The sequence below is a fragment of the Pseudophryne corroboree genome, chromosome 1, assembly GCF_028390025.1.
Source record: "Pseudophryne corroboree isolate aPseCor3 chromosome 1, aPseCor3.hap2, whole genome shotgun sequence".
NCBI classification, from domain to species: domain Eukaryota; kingdom Metazoa; phylum Chordata; class Amphibia; order Anura; family Myobatrachidae; genus Pseudophryne; species Pseudophryne corroboree.
The window spans coordinates 663,967,331-663,984,220 of NC_086444.1; the positions used below are offsets into that span (position 1 = coordinate 663,967,331).

Here is a 16,890-nt window from a genome sequence, read left to right on the forward strand (position 1 = left end):
GAAACAGGACAGAAGCCCACCGCTAAGGGGGCCGGGCCTTCTTCCTCAGCACACCAGCGCCATTTTCTCTTCACAGCTCCGCTGGAAGGAAGCTCCCCAGGCTCTCCCCGGCAGTATCCTTGTACACAAAGGGTGAAAAGAGAGGGGGGGGCACATAAATTTAGGCGCAAAAATTTGTATATACAGCAGCTACTGGGTAAACACTGAGTTGTAGTGTAATCCCTGGGTTATATAGCGCTGGGGTGTGTGCTGGCATACTCTCTCTCTGTCTCTCCAAAGGGCCTTGTGGGGGAACTGTCCTCAAATAGAGCATCCCCTGTGTGTGTGGTGTGTCGGTACGCGTGTGTCGACATGTCTGAGGTAAAAGGCCCTTCTAAGGAGGTGATAGAGCGGATATGTGTGTGAGAGGGTGTCTCCGTCGACAACGCCGACACCTGTTTGGATATGTGTAAGTGCTAAGGTGAATTTATTGCACAAAAGGTTAGGGAACAGACAGGAAATCTACCCATGTCTGTCCCTATGTCACAGAGACCTTCAGAGTCTCTCAATGCTCACTATCCATAATAACAAACACTGGTATCGACATGGAGTTTAACTCCACTGTCGACTACGATAATGCAAAGTTACAGCCAAGATGGCTATAAGGTATTCAATATATGATTATTGAAATAATAGATGATTTGCATATCACTGATGACTCATCTGTCCCTGACACGAGAGTACACATGTTTAAGGGGAAGAATGCTGAGGTAAATTTCCCTCCTCTCATGAGGAAAAAGAGCGGGAATCTCCAGTCAAGAGACGGCAGCTTCCCACAAGAGAATTCTCAGGCTGTATCCTTTCCCCACTAGGGCCAGGATATGTTGAGAATCTTCCCCTGGGGTGTCCTGTTTGCACAGACGGTAGCACTTGCTATTCTCAGGGATCCTGCAGATAGCGTGCACATTCTAGTATACTACCCAGACCGGCGATTGTGTCGGCATGGGTTTATAGCGCTGTGGCAGCATGGACAGGTACCTTATCAGCAGAGATGAGACCCTAGTATGCAATATAAATATATTAAAGATGCTGTCTTAAGTGATTGATATATAGTTATAAAGCATGCCCAAAGAGACATGAGTATACTGGGTCCTAGAGTCAAAGCTATGTCGATCTCTGCTTGACGTGTCCTGTAGAATATGCATTGGACAGATGATGCCAACTTAAGAGGCATATGGAAGGCTGAGGATTGTGTGGAGAAGGGTTCTCGGGCCTGGTCTCCACCGCTATAGCTGGTAATTCTGCTAGTTTTCCTTATATTCCTGCACAGCCTAAGAAAGCACGACATTATTAAATGCAGCCTTTCGTATAAAGAAACAAGAAAGTCTGAGGGGCGTCCTTTCTTGTCAGAGCTGGGCAGCTAGTTCCCAGGAACAGAAGTCCTCCCCGGCCCCTACAAAAATCCACCAATGTCGCTGGGGCTCCACAGGCGGAGCTAGGCCCGGTGGGGACACGCCTTCGTAAGTTCAGCCACAAGTGGGTTCACTCCCTGTTAGGTCCCTGGGCAATAGATATTGTGTCTCAGGGATACAAGCTGGACTGTGAGAAGATGCCCCCTCACCGACGGCCCTGCGGGCTTCCCCCCAAGAGAGGGAGCCAGTGTTATCTGCAATTCACAAATTGTATCTTTAACAGGTGGTGGTCAAGGGTCCCCTCCTTCAACAAGAGGGTGTTATTATTAGACCATGTTGTAATCCCGAAACCAGACGGTTCGGTCAGACCCATATTGAATTAAAAATCCCTGAACATATACCTGAGAATGTTCAAGTTCAAGATGGAATCGCTAAGAGCGGTCAGTGCAAGCCTAAAAAGGGGGAGACTTTATTGTGAATCGGGACATAAGGGATGCATACCTTCATGTCCTCATTTATCCACCTCATTAGGCGTACCTCAGAATTGCGGTACGGGATTGTCATTACCAATTTCAGATGTTGCCGTTTTGGTCTCTCCACGGCCCGAGAATATTCACCATGGTAATGGCGGATATGATTGTGCTCCTGCGGAAGCAATGTGTCACTATTATCACGTACTTGGACGATCTCCTCATAAAAGCGAGATCAAGAGAGCAGTTGCTGAACAGCGTATCACTTTCTCTGGAAGTGTAACAGCAACACGGCTGGATTCTATATATTCCAAAGTCGCAGTTGGTTCCTACAGCTCATCTGCCTCTCCTAGGCACGATCCTAGACACAGACCAGAAAAGGGTTATCTCCTGATAGAGAGAGCTCAGGAGCTCATGACACTGGTCAGGAATCTATTAAAACCAAAACAGGTGTCAGTGCATCACTGCACTCGAGTCCTGGGAAGGATGGTGGCATCATACGAGGCCATCCCCTTAGGCAGGTTCCATGCGAGGACCTTCCAATGGGACTTACTGGACAAGTGGTCCGGATCACCTCTTCAGATGCATCGGTTAATCACCCTATCCCCCAGGGCCAGGGTGTCTCTCCTGTGGTGGCTGCAGAGTGCTCACCTTCTCGAGGGCCGCAGATTCGGCATTCAGGACTGGATCCTGGTGACCACGGATGCAAGCCTCCGAGGGTGGGGGGCAGTTACACAGGGAAGAAATTTCCAAGGTCTGTGGTCAAGTCAACTGACTCGCCTTCACATCAATATCCTGGAACTAAGGGCCATATACAACGCCCTAAGTCAAGCGGAGATCCTGCTTCGCGACCAACCGGTTCTGATCCAGTCAGACCGCAGGGGTTCATGTAAACCGCCAAGGCGGCACAAGGAGCAGGGTGGCGAGGATAGAAGCCACCAGAATTCTTCGCTGGGCGGAGAATCAAGTAAGCGCACTGTCAGCAGTGTTCATTCCGGGAGTGGACATCTGGGAAGCAGACTTCCTCAGCAGGCACGACCTTCACCCGGGAAAGTGGGGACTTCATCAGGAAGTCTTCACGCAGTTTGCAAATTGATGGGAACTGCCTAAGGTGGACTACATGGCGTCCCACCCCAATAAAAAGCTAAAAAAGGTTTTACGCCGGGTCAAGAGACCCTCAGGTGATAGCTGTGGTCGCACTAGTAGCACTGTGGGTGTTCCAGTCGGTCTCTGTATTCCCTCCTCTTCCTCTCATACCCAAGGGCTGAGAATTGTAATAAAAGGAGGAGTGAAAACAATATTCTTTGCTCCGAATTGGCCAAGAAGAAATGCTCTCAGAGGACTCAGGGCTTCTGCCTCTCAGACAGGATATGTTGCAACAGGGGCCCTGTCTGTTCCAAGACTTACCGCGGCTGCATTTGACGGCATGGTGGTTGAACGCCGGATCCTAGCGGAAAAGGGCATTCCGGATGCAGTTATTCCTACGCTGATAAAGGCTAGGAAAGACGTGACAGCAAGACTTTTTCACTGTATATGGCGAAAATAGGTTGCTTGGTGTAAGGCCGGGAAGGCCCTACAGAGGAATTCCAGCGGGGTCGATTCCTGCACTTCCTACGGTCAGGAGTGACTATGGGCCTAAAATTAGGATCCATAAAGGTCAAGATTTCGGCCCTATACGTTTTCTCTAAAAATGAACTGACTTCACTGCCTGAAGTTCAGACGTTGTTCCGGGGGTGCTGCATATTCAGCCTCCTTTTGTGCCGGTGGCACCTTGGGTTCTTAACGTTGTGTTGGATTTCCTGAAATCCCACTGGTTTGAGCCACTTAAGACCATGGAGCTAAAATATCTCACGTGGAAAGTGGTCATGCTTTTGGCCTTAGCTTCGGCTAGGCGTGTGTCAGTATTGGCGGTTTTGTCATGTAAAAACCCTTATCTGATCTTCCATATGGACAGGGCAGAATTGAGGACTCATCCCCAATTTCTTCCTAGGGTGGTATCGTTTCATTTGAACCACCCTATTGTGGTGCCTGCGGCTACGAGGGACTTGGAGGATTCCAAGTTGCTGGACGTAGTCCGGGCTTTGAAAATGTATGTTTCCAGAAAGGCGGGAGTCAGAAAGTCTGACTCGCTGTTTATTCTGTATGCAGCCAACAAGGTTGGCGCTCCTGTTTCGAAGCAGACTATTGTTCGCTGGATCTATAGCACGATTCAGCTGGTTCACTCTGCGGCTGGATTGCCGCATCCAAAATGGTGAAAGCCCATTCCACAAGGAAGGTGGGCTCTTCTTGGGCGGCTGCCCGAGGGGTCTCGGCTTTACAGCTTTGCCGAGCTGCTACTTGGTCGGGGTCAAACAAGTTTGCTAAGTTCTACAAGTTTGATACCCTGGCTGAGGAGGACCTTGAGTTTGCTCATGCGGTGCTGCAGAGTCATCCGCACTCTCCCGCCCGTTTGGGAGCTTTGGTATAATCCCCATGGTCCTTACGGAGTTCCCAGCATCCACTAGGACGTCAGAGAAAATAAGAATTTACTCACCGGTAATTCTATTTCTCGTAGTCCGTAGTGGATGCTGGGCGCCCGTCCCAAGTGCGGACTCTCTGCAATACATGTATATAGTTATTGCTTAACTAAAGGGTTATTGTTATGAGCCATCTGTTACTGAGGCTCAGTTGTTCATACTGTTAACTGGGTATGATTATCACAAGTTGTACGGTGTGATTGGTGTGGCTGGTATGAGTCTTACCCTGGATTCCAAATCCTTTCCTTGTTGTGTCAGCTCTTCCGGGCACAGTTTCCTTAACTGAGGTCTGGAGGAGGGGCATAGAGGGAGGAGCCAGTGCACACCAGATAGTACCTAATCTTTCTTTTAGAGTGCCCAGTCTCCTGCGGAGCCCGTCTATTCCCCATGGTCCTTACGGAGTTCCCAGCATCCACTACGGACTACGAGAAATAGAATTACCGGTGAGTAAATAATTATTTTTACTACAGTACGCATTTGTTTGTGTTTTTTCTGTGTATTTATGTATGTACATGTTTTACTGTATTATTCTATATGAGTGACATATATTAGTCTAGTACAGAGAAGATTTCTATGTGGATGTTCTAAACAAATATTCATTATTTTTATTCTGTCTTACAGTTTGAAATCCTACTATGTATGCAGGATGTAGATGACCCTGCTGTGGATGTATGTAAAAAGTTACTTGGGAAATACCCCAATGTGGATGCCAATTTATTTATAGGTAAGTTGCCTTGTGAATTTGTTTCTATTTATTTCTAATATGATTCCCACATCCCTGTTTTACCTGAAGCTATATTCAGCAGTGAGATACCGCTAAGGATGTAATCTACTGAAATGTAGCATGGTGTTGCATAAAATTGAGAGACATTCTTCTTAAGGCCCATACACACTAGAAGATATTTTCCAAAGATATGAGCGATAACGACGGTTGCAGATACAGATGAAACCGCACTCATCTAGTGCAGCACCATCGCAGATCTGTATTCCTGGCAGGACTAGGCGATCCGGCACCTAGCCCCCGCCACTGAAGTGCACAGAGACGCTTCCATTTGAGTGAATGGGGCGCGTACGCATCACGGACGCGCACGCCCCAGACGCAGCGATAGGCGCCCAAGTCACAGACGGAGCCACGATTAGCGTGGCTCCATCTGTAGTTCAAATTGTTCTAGTGTGTACACAGAAAACGATCAACGATGCGCGCACCCATGGTCGTTGGAAGCAAGTTGTCAGTCGTCCATGCATGCAGCTCAATCCCAGCAGAGCAGATAGTTAGTAACAAAGCTCAGTGTGTACACTCAATCTCGTTTGTCAGGGAGTTCAAGGGAAATTGCTCATCTTCTACATTCTTCATCTTACACATTGTTCTAGTCTTCTAGTGTGTATCACACTTACCAATAGTCCAATGTGGTTCGCTGACGTCACAACTGCTCTGTGTACTGCTGAGCTTCAGTGTTGACCTCGGCTCTTAATGAATAAGAGCTGGGGCCACATGAATTTGCACATCATAAAATAGAGAATAAGACTTGATGGGTATATTTAAATATTAAGCAAAAGCCACCTATTTCTGGAAGTTCTGCTTGTAGGATTTAAATGAGCAATAATTTTAAATGCAAAAACCAGGAGTTATTTTCATTTAATATTTTACTTTTAGGTTTTACAGACAGGATATGCTGCTGCTTAGTAAATAATGTTACCCTTGTTCTTATTGTTTCCCCAAAGAACCCAATTTCTGCATCACATGACCTCCTCTATCCAGTGGAGTGACATCACTCCGCTTCATCACCCTCTTCATCACAAGAGTTGTGATATTCCTGCATACTTCATTAAAGCAAAGTAATAGCAGTATCCGGCTGCCAGTCTCTGCTCAGTATTTTGTCAGTTTTTTCATAGTTATCCAGGACAGATACTTCACATTGCAAGCCTGTTCATACAGTGTACTATAATCCTAATCAGCCATATAGATAGTGAATAGTCTGAGCCCTGGTATACAAAACTTCCCTGCCATCAGTAATTGTATTAGTTTTTTCTCTAACGTCCTAAGTGGATGCCGGGGACTCCGTAAGGACCATGGGGAATAGCGTCTCCGCAGGAGACTGGGCACATCTAAAGAAAGCTTTAGGATTATCTGGTGTGCACTGGCTCCTCCCCCTATGACCCTCCTCCAAGCCTCAGTTAGATCTTTGTGCCCGAACGAGAAGGGTGCACACTAGGGGCTCTCCTGAGCTTCTTAGTGAAAGTTTTAGTTTAGGTTTTTTATTTTCAGTGAGACCTGCTGGCAACAGGCTCACTGCATCGAGGGACTAAGGGGAGAAGAAGCGAACTCACCTGCGTGCAGAGTGGATTGGGCTTCTTAGGCTACTGGACATTAGCTCCAGAGGGACGATCACAGGCCCAGCTTGGATGGGTCCCAGAGCCGTGCCGCCGGCCCCCTTACAGAGCCAGAAGGCAGAAGAGGTCCGTAAAATCGGCGGCAGAAGACGTCCTGTCTTCAACAAGGTAGCGCACAGCACTGCAGCTCTCAGCATTGCTCTCATCACATTGCTCTCAGCACACTTCACACTCCGGTCACTAAGGGTGCAGGGCTCTGGGGTAGCGCCCTGAGACGCAATAAAAAACACCTTGGATGGCAAAAAATGCATCACATATAGCTCCTGGGCTATATGGATGCATTTAACCCCTGCCAAAATACATAAAAAAACGGGAGATAAGGCCGCCGATAAGGGGGCGGAGCCTATCTCCTCAGCACACTGGCGCCATTTTCCCTCACAGCTCTGTTGGAGGGAAGCTCCCTGTCTCTCCCCTGCAGTCACTACACTACAGAAAGGGTTAAAAAAGAGAGGGGGGGGCACTAATTACGCGCAGTATTAAAGATACAGCAGCTATAAGGGGAAAAACACTTATATAAGGTTATCCCTGTATATATATATATAGCGCTCTGGTGTGTGCTGGCAAACTCTCCCTCTGTCTCCCCAAAGGGCTAGTGGGGTCCTGTCCTCTATCAGAGCATTCCCTGTGTGTGTGCTGTATGTCGGTACGTTTGTGTCGACATGTATGAGGAGAAAAATGATGTGGAGACGGAGCAGATTGCCTGTAATAGTGATGTCACCCTCTAGGGGGTCGACACCTGAGTGGATGAACTGTTGGAAGGAATTACGTGACAGTGTCAGCTCTGTATAAAAGACAGTGGTTGACATGAGACAGCCGGCTACTCAGCTTGTGCCTGTCCAGACGTCTCATAGGCCGTCAGGGGCTCTAAAGCGCCCGTTACCTCAGATGGCAGATATAGACGCCGACACGGATACTGACTCCAGTGTCGACGGTGAAGAGACAAATGTGACTTCCAGTAGGGCCACACGTTACATGATTGAGGCAATGAAAAATGTTTTACACATTTCTAATAATACGAGTACCACCAAAAAAAAAAAAAAGGGGTATTATGTTCGGTGAGGAAAAACTACCTGTAGTTTTCCTGAATCTGAGAAATTAAATGAGGTGTGATGATGATGCGTGGTTTTCCCCCGATAACAACTGATAATTTCTAAAATGTTATTGGCATTATATCCTTTCCCGCCAGAGGTTAGGGTGCGTTGGAAAACACCCCCTAGGGTGGATAAAGCGCTCACACGCTTGTAAGGGCTCTACCCTCTCCTGAGATGGCCGCCCTTAAGGATCCTGCTGATAGAAAGCAGGAGGGTATCCTAAAATGTATTTACACACATACTGGTGTTATACTGCGACCAGCAATCGCCTCAGCCTGGATGTGCAGTGCTGGGTTGGCGTGGTCGGATTCCCTGACTGAAAATATTGATACCCTAGATAGGGACAGTATATTTTTGCCTATAGAGCATTTAAAAGATGCATTTCTATATATGCGTGATGCACAGCGGAATATTTGCCGACTGGCATCAAGTCTAAGTGCGTTGTCCATTTCTACCAGTAGAGGGTTATGGACACGTCAGTGGTCAGGTGAGGCATATTCCAAACGGCATTTGGAAGTATTGCCTTATTAAAGGGAGGAGTTATTTGGGGTCGGTCTTTCAGACCTGGTGGCCACGGCAACAGCTGGGAAATCCACGTTTGTACCCCAGGTCGCCTCTCAACATGAGAAGACGCCGTATTATCAGGCGCAGTCTTTTCGTGCACAAGCGGTCAAAAGGTTCCTCATTTCTGCCCCGTGACAGAGGGAGAGGAAAAAGGCTGCAGAAATCAGCCAGTTCCCAGGAACAGAAACCCTCTCCCGCCTCTGCCAAGCCCTCAGTATGACGCTGGGGCTTTACAAGCAGAATCAGGCACGGTGGGGGGCCCGTCTCAATGAATTTCAGCGCGCAGTGGGCTCACTCGCAAGTAGACCCCTGGATCCTTCAGGTGATATCTCAGGGGTACAAATTAGAATTCGAGACGTCTCCCCCTCGCCGTTTCCTAAAGTCGGCTTTACCGATGTCTCCTTCTGACAGGGAGACAGTTTTGGAAGCCATTCACAAGCTGTATTCCCAGCAGGTGATAATCAAGGTACCCCTCCTGCAACAGGGAACGGGGTATTATTCCACACTGTTGTGGTACCGAAGCCGGACGGCTCGGTGAGACCGATTCTAAATCTAAAATCTTTCAACACTTACATACAGAGGTTCAAATTCAAGATTGAGTCACTCAGAGCAGTGATTGCGAACCTGGAAGAAGGGGACTACATGATGTCTCGGGACATCAAGGATGCTTACCTTCATGTCAAAATTTACCCTTCTCATCAAGGGTACCTCAGGTTTATGGTACAGAACTGTCACTATCAGTTCAGACGCTGCCGTATGGATGGTCCACGGCACCCCGGGTCTTTACCAAGGTAATGGCCGAAATGATGATATTCCTTCGAAGGAAGGGAATTTTAGTTATCCTTTACTTGGACGATTCCCTGATAAGGGTAAGATCCAGGGAACAGTTGGAGGTCGGTGTAGCACTATCTCAGGTAGTGTTGCGGCAGCACGTTTGGATTCTCAATATTCCAAAATCGCAGCTGGTTCCGACGACTTGTCTTCTGTTCCTAGGGATGATCCTGGACACAGTCCAGAAAAAGGTGTTTCTCCCGGAGGAGAAAGCCAGGGAGTTATCCGAGCTAGTCAGGAACCTCCTAAAACCGAGCCAAGTCTCAGTGCATCAATGCACAAGGGTTCTGGGTAAAATGGTGGCTTCCTACGAAGCAATCCCATTCGGCAGATTCCACGCAAGAACTTTCCAGTGGGACCTGCTGGACAATTGGTCCGGGTCGCATCTTCAGATACATCAGCGGATAACCCTGTCACCAAGGACAAGGGTGTCCCTCCTGTGGTGGTTGCAGAGTGCTCATCTTCTAGAGGGCCGCAGATTCGGCATTCAGGACTAGGTCCTGGTGACCACGGATGCCAGCCTGCGAGGCTGGGGAGCAGTCACACAGGGAAGGAATATCCAGGGCTTATGGTCAAGCCTGGAGACATCACTTCACATAAATATCCTGAAGCTAAGGGCCATTTACAATGCTCTAAGCTTAGCAAGACCTCTGCTTCAAGGTCAGCCGGTGTTGATCCAGTCGGACAACATCACGGCAGTCACCCACGTAAACAGACAGGGTGGCACAAGAAGCAGGAGGGAAATGGCAGAAGCTGCAAGGATTCTTCGCTGGTCGGAAAATCATGTGATAGCACTGTCAGCAGTATTCATTCCGGGAGTGGACAACTGGGAAGCAGACTTCCTCAGCACGACCTCCACCCAGAAGTCTTCCACATGATTATAAACCGTTGGGAAAAACTCGACAGGTATTGCGCCAGGTCAAGGGACCCTCAGGCAATAGCTGTAGACGCTCTGGTAACACCGTGGGTGTACCAGTCAGTGTATGTGTTCCCTCCTCTGCCTCTCATACCCAAGGTACTGAGATTGATAAGATGGAGAGGAGTAAGCACTATATTCGTGGCTCCGGATTGGCCAAGAAGGACTTGGTAACCGGAACTTCAAGAGATGCTCACGGAGGATCCGTGGCCTCTACCTCTAAGAAGGGACCTGCTCCAGCAAGGACCCTGTCTGTTCCAAGACTTACCGCGGCTGCGTTTGACGGCATGGCGGTTGAACGCCGGATCCTGAAGGAAAAAAGGCATTCCGGATGAAGTCATCCCTATCCTGATCAAAGCCAGGAAGGATGTAACCGCAAAACATTATCACCGCATTTGGCGAAAATATGTTGCGTGGTGCGAGGCCAGTAAGGCCCGACGGAGGAAATTCAACTGGGTCGATTCCTACATTTCCTGCAAACAGGAGTGTCTATGGGCCTGAAATTGGGGTCCATTAAGGTTCAAATTTCGGCCCTGTCAATTTTCTTCCAAAAAGAATTAGCTTCAGTCCCTGAAGTTCAGACGTTTGTAAAAGGGGTACTGCATATACAGCCTCCTTTTGTGCCTCCAGTGGCACTTTGGGATCTCAATGTAGTTTTTGGGGTTCCAAAAGTCACATTGGTTTGAACCACTTAAATCTGTGGAGTTAAAATATCTCACAGGGAAAGTGGTCATACTGTTGGCCCTGGCCTGGGCCAGGCGCGTGTCAGAATTGGCGGCTTTATCCAGTAAAAGCCCTTATCTGATTTTCCATTCGGACAGGGCGGAATTGAGGACTCGTCCTCAGTTTCTCCCTAAGGTGGTTTCAGCGTTTCACCTGAACCAACCTATTGTGGTGCCTGCGGCTACTAGGGACTTGGAGGACTCCAAGTTGCTAGACGTTGTCAGGGCCCTGAAAATATATGTTTCCAGGATGGCTGGAGTTAGGAAAACTGACTCGCTGTTTATCCTGTATGCACCCAACAAGCTGGGTGCTCCTGCTTCTAAGCAGATTATTGCTCGTTGGAATTGTAGTACAATTCAGCTTGCACATTCGGTGGCAGGCCTGCCACAGCCAAAAATCTGTAAATGCCCACTCCACAAGGAAGGTGGGCTCATCTTGGGCGGCTGCCCGAGGGGTCTCGGCTTTACAACTTTGCCGAGCAGCTACTTGGTCAGGAGCAAATACGTTTGTAAAATTCTACAAAATTGATACCCTGGCTGAGGAGGACCTGGAGTTCTCTCATTCGGTGCTGCAGAGTCATCCGCACTCTCCCGCCCGTTTGGGAGCTTTGGTATAATCCCCATGGTCCTTACGGAGTCCCCAGCATCCACTTAGGACGTTAGAGAAAATAAGAATTTACTTACCGATAATTCTATTTCTCGTAGTCCGTAGTGGATGCTGGGCGCCCATCCCAAGTGCGGATTGTCTGCAATACTGGTACATAGTTATTGTTACCAAAAAATCGGGTTATTGCTGTAGTGAGCCATCTTTTCTAGAGGCTCCTCTGTTATCATGCTGTTAACTGGGTTCAGATCACAAGTTGTACGGTGTGATTGGTGTGGCTGGTATGAGTCTTACCCGGGATTCAAAATCCTTCCTTATTGTGTACGCTCGTCCGGGCACAGTATCCTAACTGAGGCTTGGAGGAGGGTCATAGGGGGAGGAGCCAGTGCACACCAGATAATCCTAAAGCTTTCTTTAGATGTGCCCAGTCTCCTGCGGAGCCGCTATTCCCCACGGTCCTTACGGAGTCCCCAGCATCCACTACGGACTACGAGAAATAGAATTATCGGTAAGTAAATTCTTATTTTTTTTATTTATTTAAAAATACTTACGTTGCTATATAGGTCCTTTCCATAACTTCTCCTGTTTCCCTATATTTCCCATTCAGAATAATACAATATAAATGGCACAGTGTGTGTCTGTAAATGCATTGAACAGCGGTTAAGTCTTACCTGTTGGTATTTCTTGAATCTTACTACTTCTTACTGTAGACAATACTAGATAATAGAGCTACCGTATGAGTTGCAATACAGTGACGAGCAAAAAAAGGATGTATTCTGTCATATTCAACTACTGTCTCCTTGTACTTGGAAATTTTGTGCTATGGAGGTTACCAATATCTGAAAATATTACTAGCTATATATATATATATATATAATCTCCTTGTTTTAATCCAGTGTTGCAGGTACTGTATAAATTGATGATGACGATTCGATAACGACTGTTGTGAACTATCAAATCGTTATTTTAGAGCCTTCATTGTTAAGGGGCCTACACACTGTACAATTCTGCCTATGTGGCTGATTAACACAAGGGTTTTTTTTTTGTTTGTTTTTTTATACTGGTATGTTCCCAGCAGTTTATGCTGATTAAGGGAAAACTGCTTTGACTTTCAAGATGCATCACACAGCAGTATTTGCATCTTCAGGGAATCTGGCACGTGAGCATAACATAACAGGCCTGCCTGCAAGACTCACGTTAGCAGCTGAGCGTTGACAAAACCACCTAACCTCAATCAGACAGGCTCTTTCCTGCCAGCAATGAATATTTAATAGTGTACTCTACACACTGTCCTTATGTGCTAGCCTTATTCCTGGAAAAAAATGGGATATAGACATTTAACAATAAGTAATTTCTTTGGTCCTTACGTTTAGTTACTACATGGCCACTGACTTGTGTTGAACACTATTCCATATGGATGTTAACTATTTTTTTTTAATGCGACCCTTGATATTAAACAGGTGAAAACAGGCAACCATACTAATACAAAAGGGAACAAACTATCTTCTGCCTTTATGAAGTCCTGTTGGAGTGCAATTATCCATAATACATTTGACTACCTGCTTGGGACGGGTGTAGTATGGTTTGCCAGTGGTCGGGGTCCTGGCGACCAGCATACCGGCGCCGGAATCCCGACCACCGGCAGCTGGGCGAGCGCAAATGAGCCCCTTGCGGGCTTGCTGCGCTCGCCACGCTGCGGGCACGGTGGCGCGCTACATGCACCACGCTATCCTCCCTCCAGGGGGATCGTGGACCCTCAAGAGGAAGAAAAGATGTCGGGAGCTCGGCCGTCGGCAACCTGAAGACCACCCGCTTGGGACAGATGTGAAATGATGTGTGTTTAGAATGTTAACGTCAGAATTTCAACATACCATTTTTTTCTTCATATTTAAGCCTAAATATAACATTACAATTTACTGTTAACATTTTACATCTCAACAGTAGAACGTCAACACTTTGACAATATCTGCAGTTGTGTGTCGTCATTTTACATGTAGACATTCTGACTTTAGATATAAAGGACGATAATCAATTGTCTATTTCTTCCGATTTCCCTTCTAAAGTGATCGGAGATTGGGGAAGGGGCAATATTTAATGGTTTCTTTTTATTGCGCTCGTCTCTCCCAGAGAGGCTGGATTTAGCCGCATAAAGCGGCTAAATCTGACCAAACTAATTGGCGCAACGCAAAAAGTCCCATTTGAGCCCTCAAATGGGTCACTTTTCGCTTATTTCAGCTCACCACCCCTGGGGGATGTGAACTGAAATGCTGGTATTGTCAATTGATCATGTCCGAGCCGAGCTACAATTGATTAGCTCTGTTGTAGGCTGTCTTCTGACTGCTGGTGGAACAAACTATTGAATACCGCCCTCAGAATGTTGACATTTTGGGGGGATTTCAAATGTTAGGAAAACACAGACACCCAACTGACTTTTCAAACATTTGAATTCCCCCCTTTGAATGTTTGCATTCAAACAGGATCCCTTCGGATCAACTGACAATCCCCTTGTGACTGCTATCATTAGCAATGCTAATCTGTTATTGTGTGTCTGTATGCGTTTATATTCTTATAATATTATTTCTGCAGTGGGGTACACTGTGTTCCACAGGGAATACATCAGGGTGTAGAGATGGATCTTGATCCAGAGGCACCAACAGGCTAAAGCTTTAGAATGTCCCAGGGTGCTTTGCGGGGCCTCCTCTATATAACCCCGCCTCCAGGCACTGTGAGCTCAGTTTTAGAGTTGGTGCCTGCATAAGCAGGTCACTTAACAGGGGGGCTGCGCCAAGGCAGCCCTAAAAAAGCTATTTAGAAGACTTCAAGGGCTGCAGCACTTCATATGTCAGTGTGACATACTGTGCTGCGGCTCCATCACCTCCCCAGTGGCTTTGCATACTCCCGCTGGCTCTGTTCCCGGGTTTCCGGTTCTTTTGGCACACCACCGCTGACGCTCTCCTGGATCGCGTGGCTGCTTCTAAGGGAAGAGTTAAGAGGGTCCCCCAGGTGGGACCTGCCATTAAATCGCTGGCGTGGATACTGTGGCCGAGCAGGGACCCCACTATATCCACCAGGGCAGGGGAGCACAGGTCGGACAATACATTATCCATTTTAATAAGGCTCCATAGTACTCTGTGGTGAGGAACAGCATAAGGGATAAAGCGCTTGACCTGTAGCCCCTCCCCCAGCTCTGGGCAGCATCTACTGCTGGTGTTCCCGCCCTGGAGCTGCCTCACACTCTCTCTCACTTCCTGACTGAGACTTTGGGCGCCATCTTATCACAGTAGCTGTGACTGGTCTCCGGGACTGCAGGGCAAGCTTTCCTCTGTAAATCCGCCTGATTTATCAGCGCTGTGATTCTACAGACACTTAAGTATTCTACTTGTCATTTTAAGACAGCGTTCGTTAAGAACAAGTGTACCTCTATCAGAATATATTGTACGAGTATTTCTCTGACGTCCTAGTGGATGCTGGGAACTCCGTAAGGACCATGGGGAATAGACGGGCTCTGCAGGAGACTGGGCACTCTAAAAGAAAGATTAGGTACTATCTGGTGTGCACTGGCTCCTCCCTCTATGCCCCTCCTCCAGACCTCAGTTAGAATCTGTGCCCGGCCAGAGCTGGGTGCTCCTAGTGGGCTCTCCTGAGCTTGCTAGAAAGAAAGTATTTGTTAGGTTTTTTATTTTCAGTGAGATCTGCTGGCAACAGACTCACTGCTACGTGGGACTGAGGGGAGAGAAGCAAACCTACCTGCTAGCAGCTAGCTTGTGCTTCTTAGGCTACTGGACACCATTACCTCCAGAGGGTTCGAACACAGGGCCTGACCTCGATCGTCCGTTCCCGGAGCCGCGCCGCCGTCCCCCTTGCAGAGCCAGAAAACAGAAGAGAAGCGATGAAATCGGCGGCAGAAGACTCCTGTCTTCATTAAGGTAGCGCACAGCACCGCAGCTGTGCGCCATTGCTCCCACAGCACACCACACACTCCGGTCACTGTAGGGTGCAGGGCGCTGGGGGGGCGCCCTGGGCAGCAATAAAAATACCTTTGGCATAAAAATACACATAATACAGTCTGTGACTGTATATGTGTAAAACCCCCGCCATTTTTAGTCAGAAACAGGACAGAAGCCCGCCGCTGAGGGGGCGGGGCCTTCTTCCTCAGCACACCAGCGCCATTTTCTCTTCACAGCTGCGCTGGAAGGAAGCTCCCCAGGCTCTCACCTGCAGTATCCTCGTACACAAAGGGTGAAAAGAGAGGGGGGGGCACATAAATTTAGGCGCAAAAATTGTATATACAGCAGCTACTGGGTAAACACTGAGTTGTAGTGTAATCCCTGGGTTATATAGCGCTGGGGTGTGTGCTGGCATACTCTCTCTCTGTCTCTCCAAAGGGCCTTGTGGGGGAACTGTCCTCAAATAGAGCATCCCCTGTGTGTGTGGTGTGTCGGTACGCGTGTGTCGACATGTCTGAGGTAAAAGGCTCCTCTAAGGAGGTGATAGAGCGGATATGTGTGTGAGAGGGTGTCTCCGTCGACAACGCCGACACCTGTTTGGATATGTGTAAGTGCTAAGGTGAATTTATTGCACAAATGGTTAGGGAACAGACAGGAAATCTACCCATGTCTGTCCCTATGTCACAGAGACCTTCAGAGTCTCACAATGCTCACTATCCAAAATAACAAACACTGGTATCGACACGGAGTTTAACTCCGCTGTCGACTACGATAATGCAAAGTTACAGCCAAGATGGCTAGAAGGTATTCATTATGATTATTGAAATAAAAGATGATTTGCATATCACTGATGACTCATCTGTCCCTGACACGAGAGTACACATTTTTAAGGGGAAGAATGCTGAGGTAAATTTCCCTCCTCTCATGAGGAAATAGAGCGGGAATCTCCAGACAAGAGACGGCAGCTTCCCACAAGAGAATTCTCAGGCTGTATCCTTTCCCCACTAGGGCCAGGATGTGTTGAGAATCTTCCCCTAGGGTGTCCTGTTTGCACAGACGGTAGCACTTGCTATTCTCAGGGATCCTGCAGATAGCGTGCACATTCTAGTATACTACCCAGACCGGCGATTGTGTCGGCATGGGTTTATAGCTCTGTGGCAGCGTGGACAGGTACCTTATCAGCAGAGATTGAGACCCTAGTAAATATATTAAAGATGCTGTCTTAAGTGATAGATATATAGTTATAAAGCATGCCCAAAGAGACATGAGTATACTGGGTCCTAGAGTCAAAGCTATGTCGATCTCTGCTTGACGTGTCCTGTAGAATATGCATTGGACAGATGATGCCGACTTAAGAGGCATATGGAAGGCTGAGGATTGTGTGGAGAAGGGTTCTCGGGCCTGGTCTCCACAGCTATAGCTGGTAATTCTGCTAGTTTGCCTTATA

At 47.7% G+C, this 16,890-nt stretch overlaps 1 protein-coding gene across 1 annotated transcript in view; it reads left to right on the forward strand.

Moving 5' to 3' along the window:
• Positions 1-16,890, forward strand: part of UGCG (UDP-glucose ceramide glucosyltransferase) — a 151,749-nt gene that overhangs the window by 74,603 nt on the left and 60,256 nt on the right. The window contains exon 3 of the mRNA XM_063914694.1: positions 4,999-5,101. Coding sequence (XP_063770764.1) covers positions 4,999-5,101 — 103 coding nt within the window. The remainder of the gene's footprint in view (positions 1-4,998; positions 5,102-16,890) is intronic.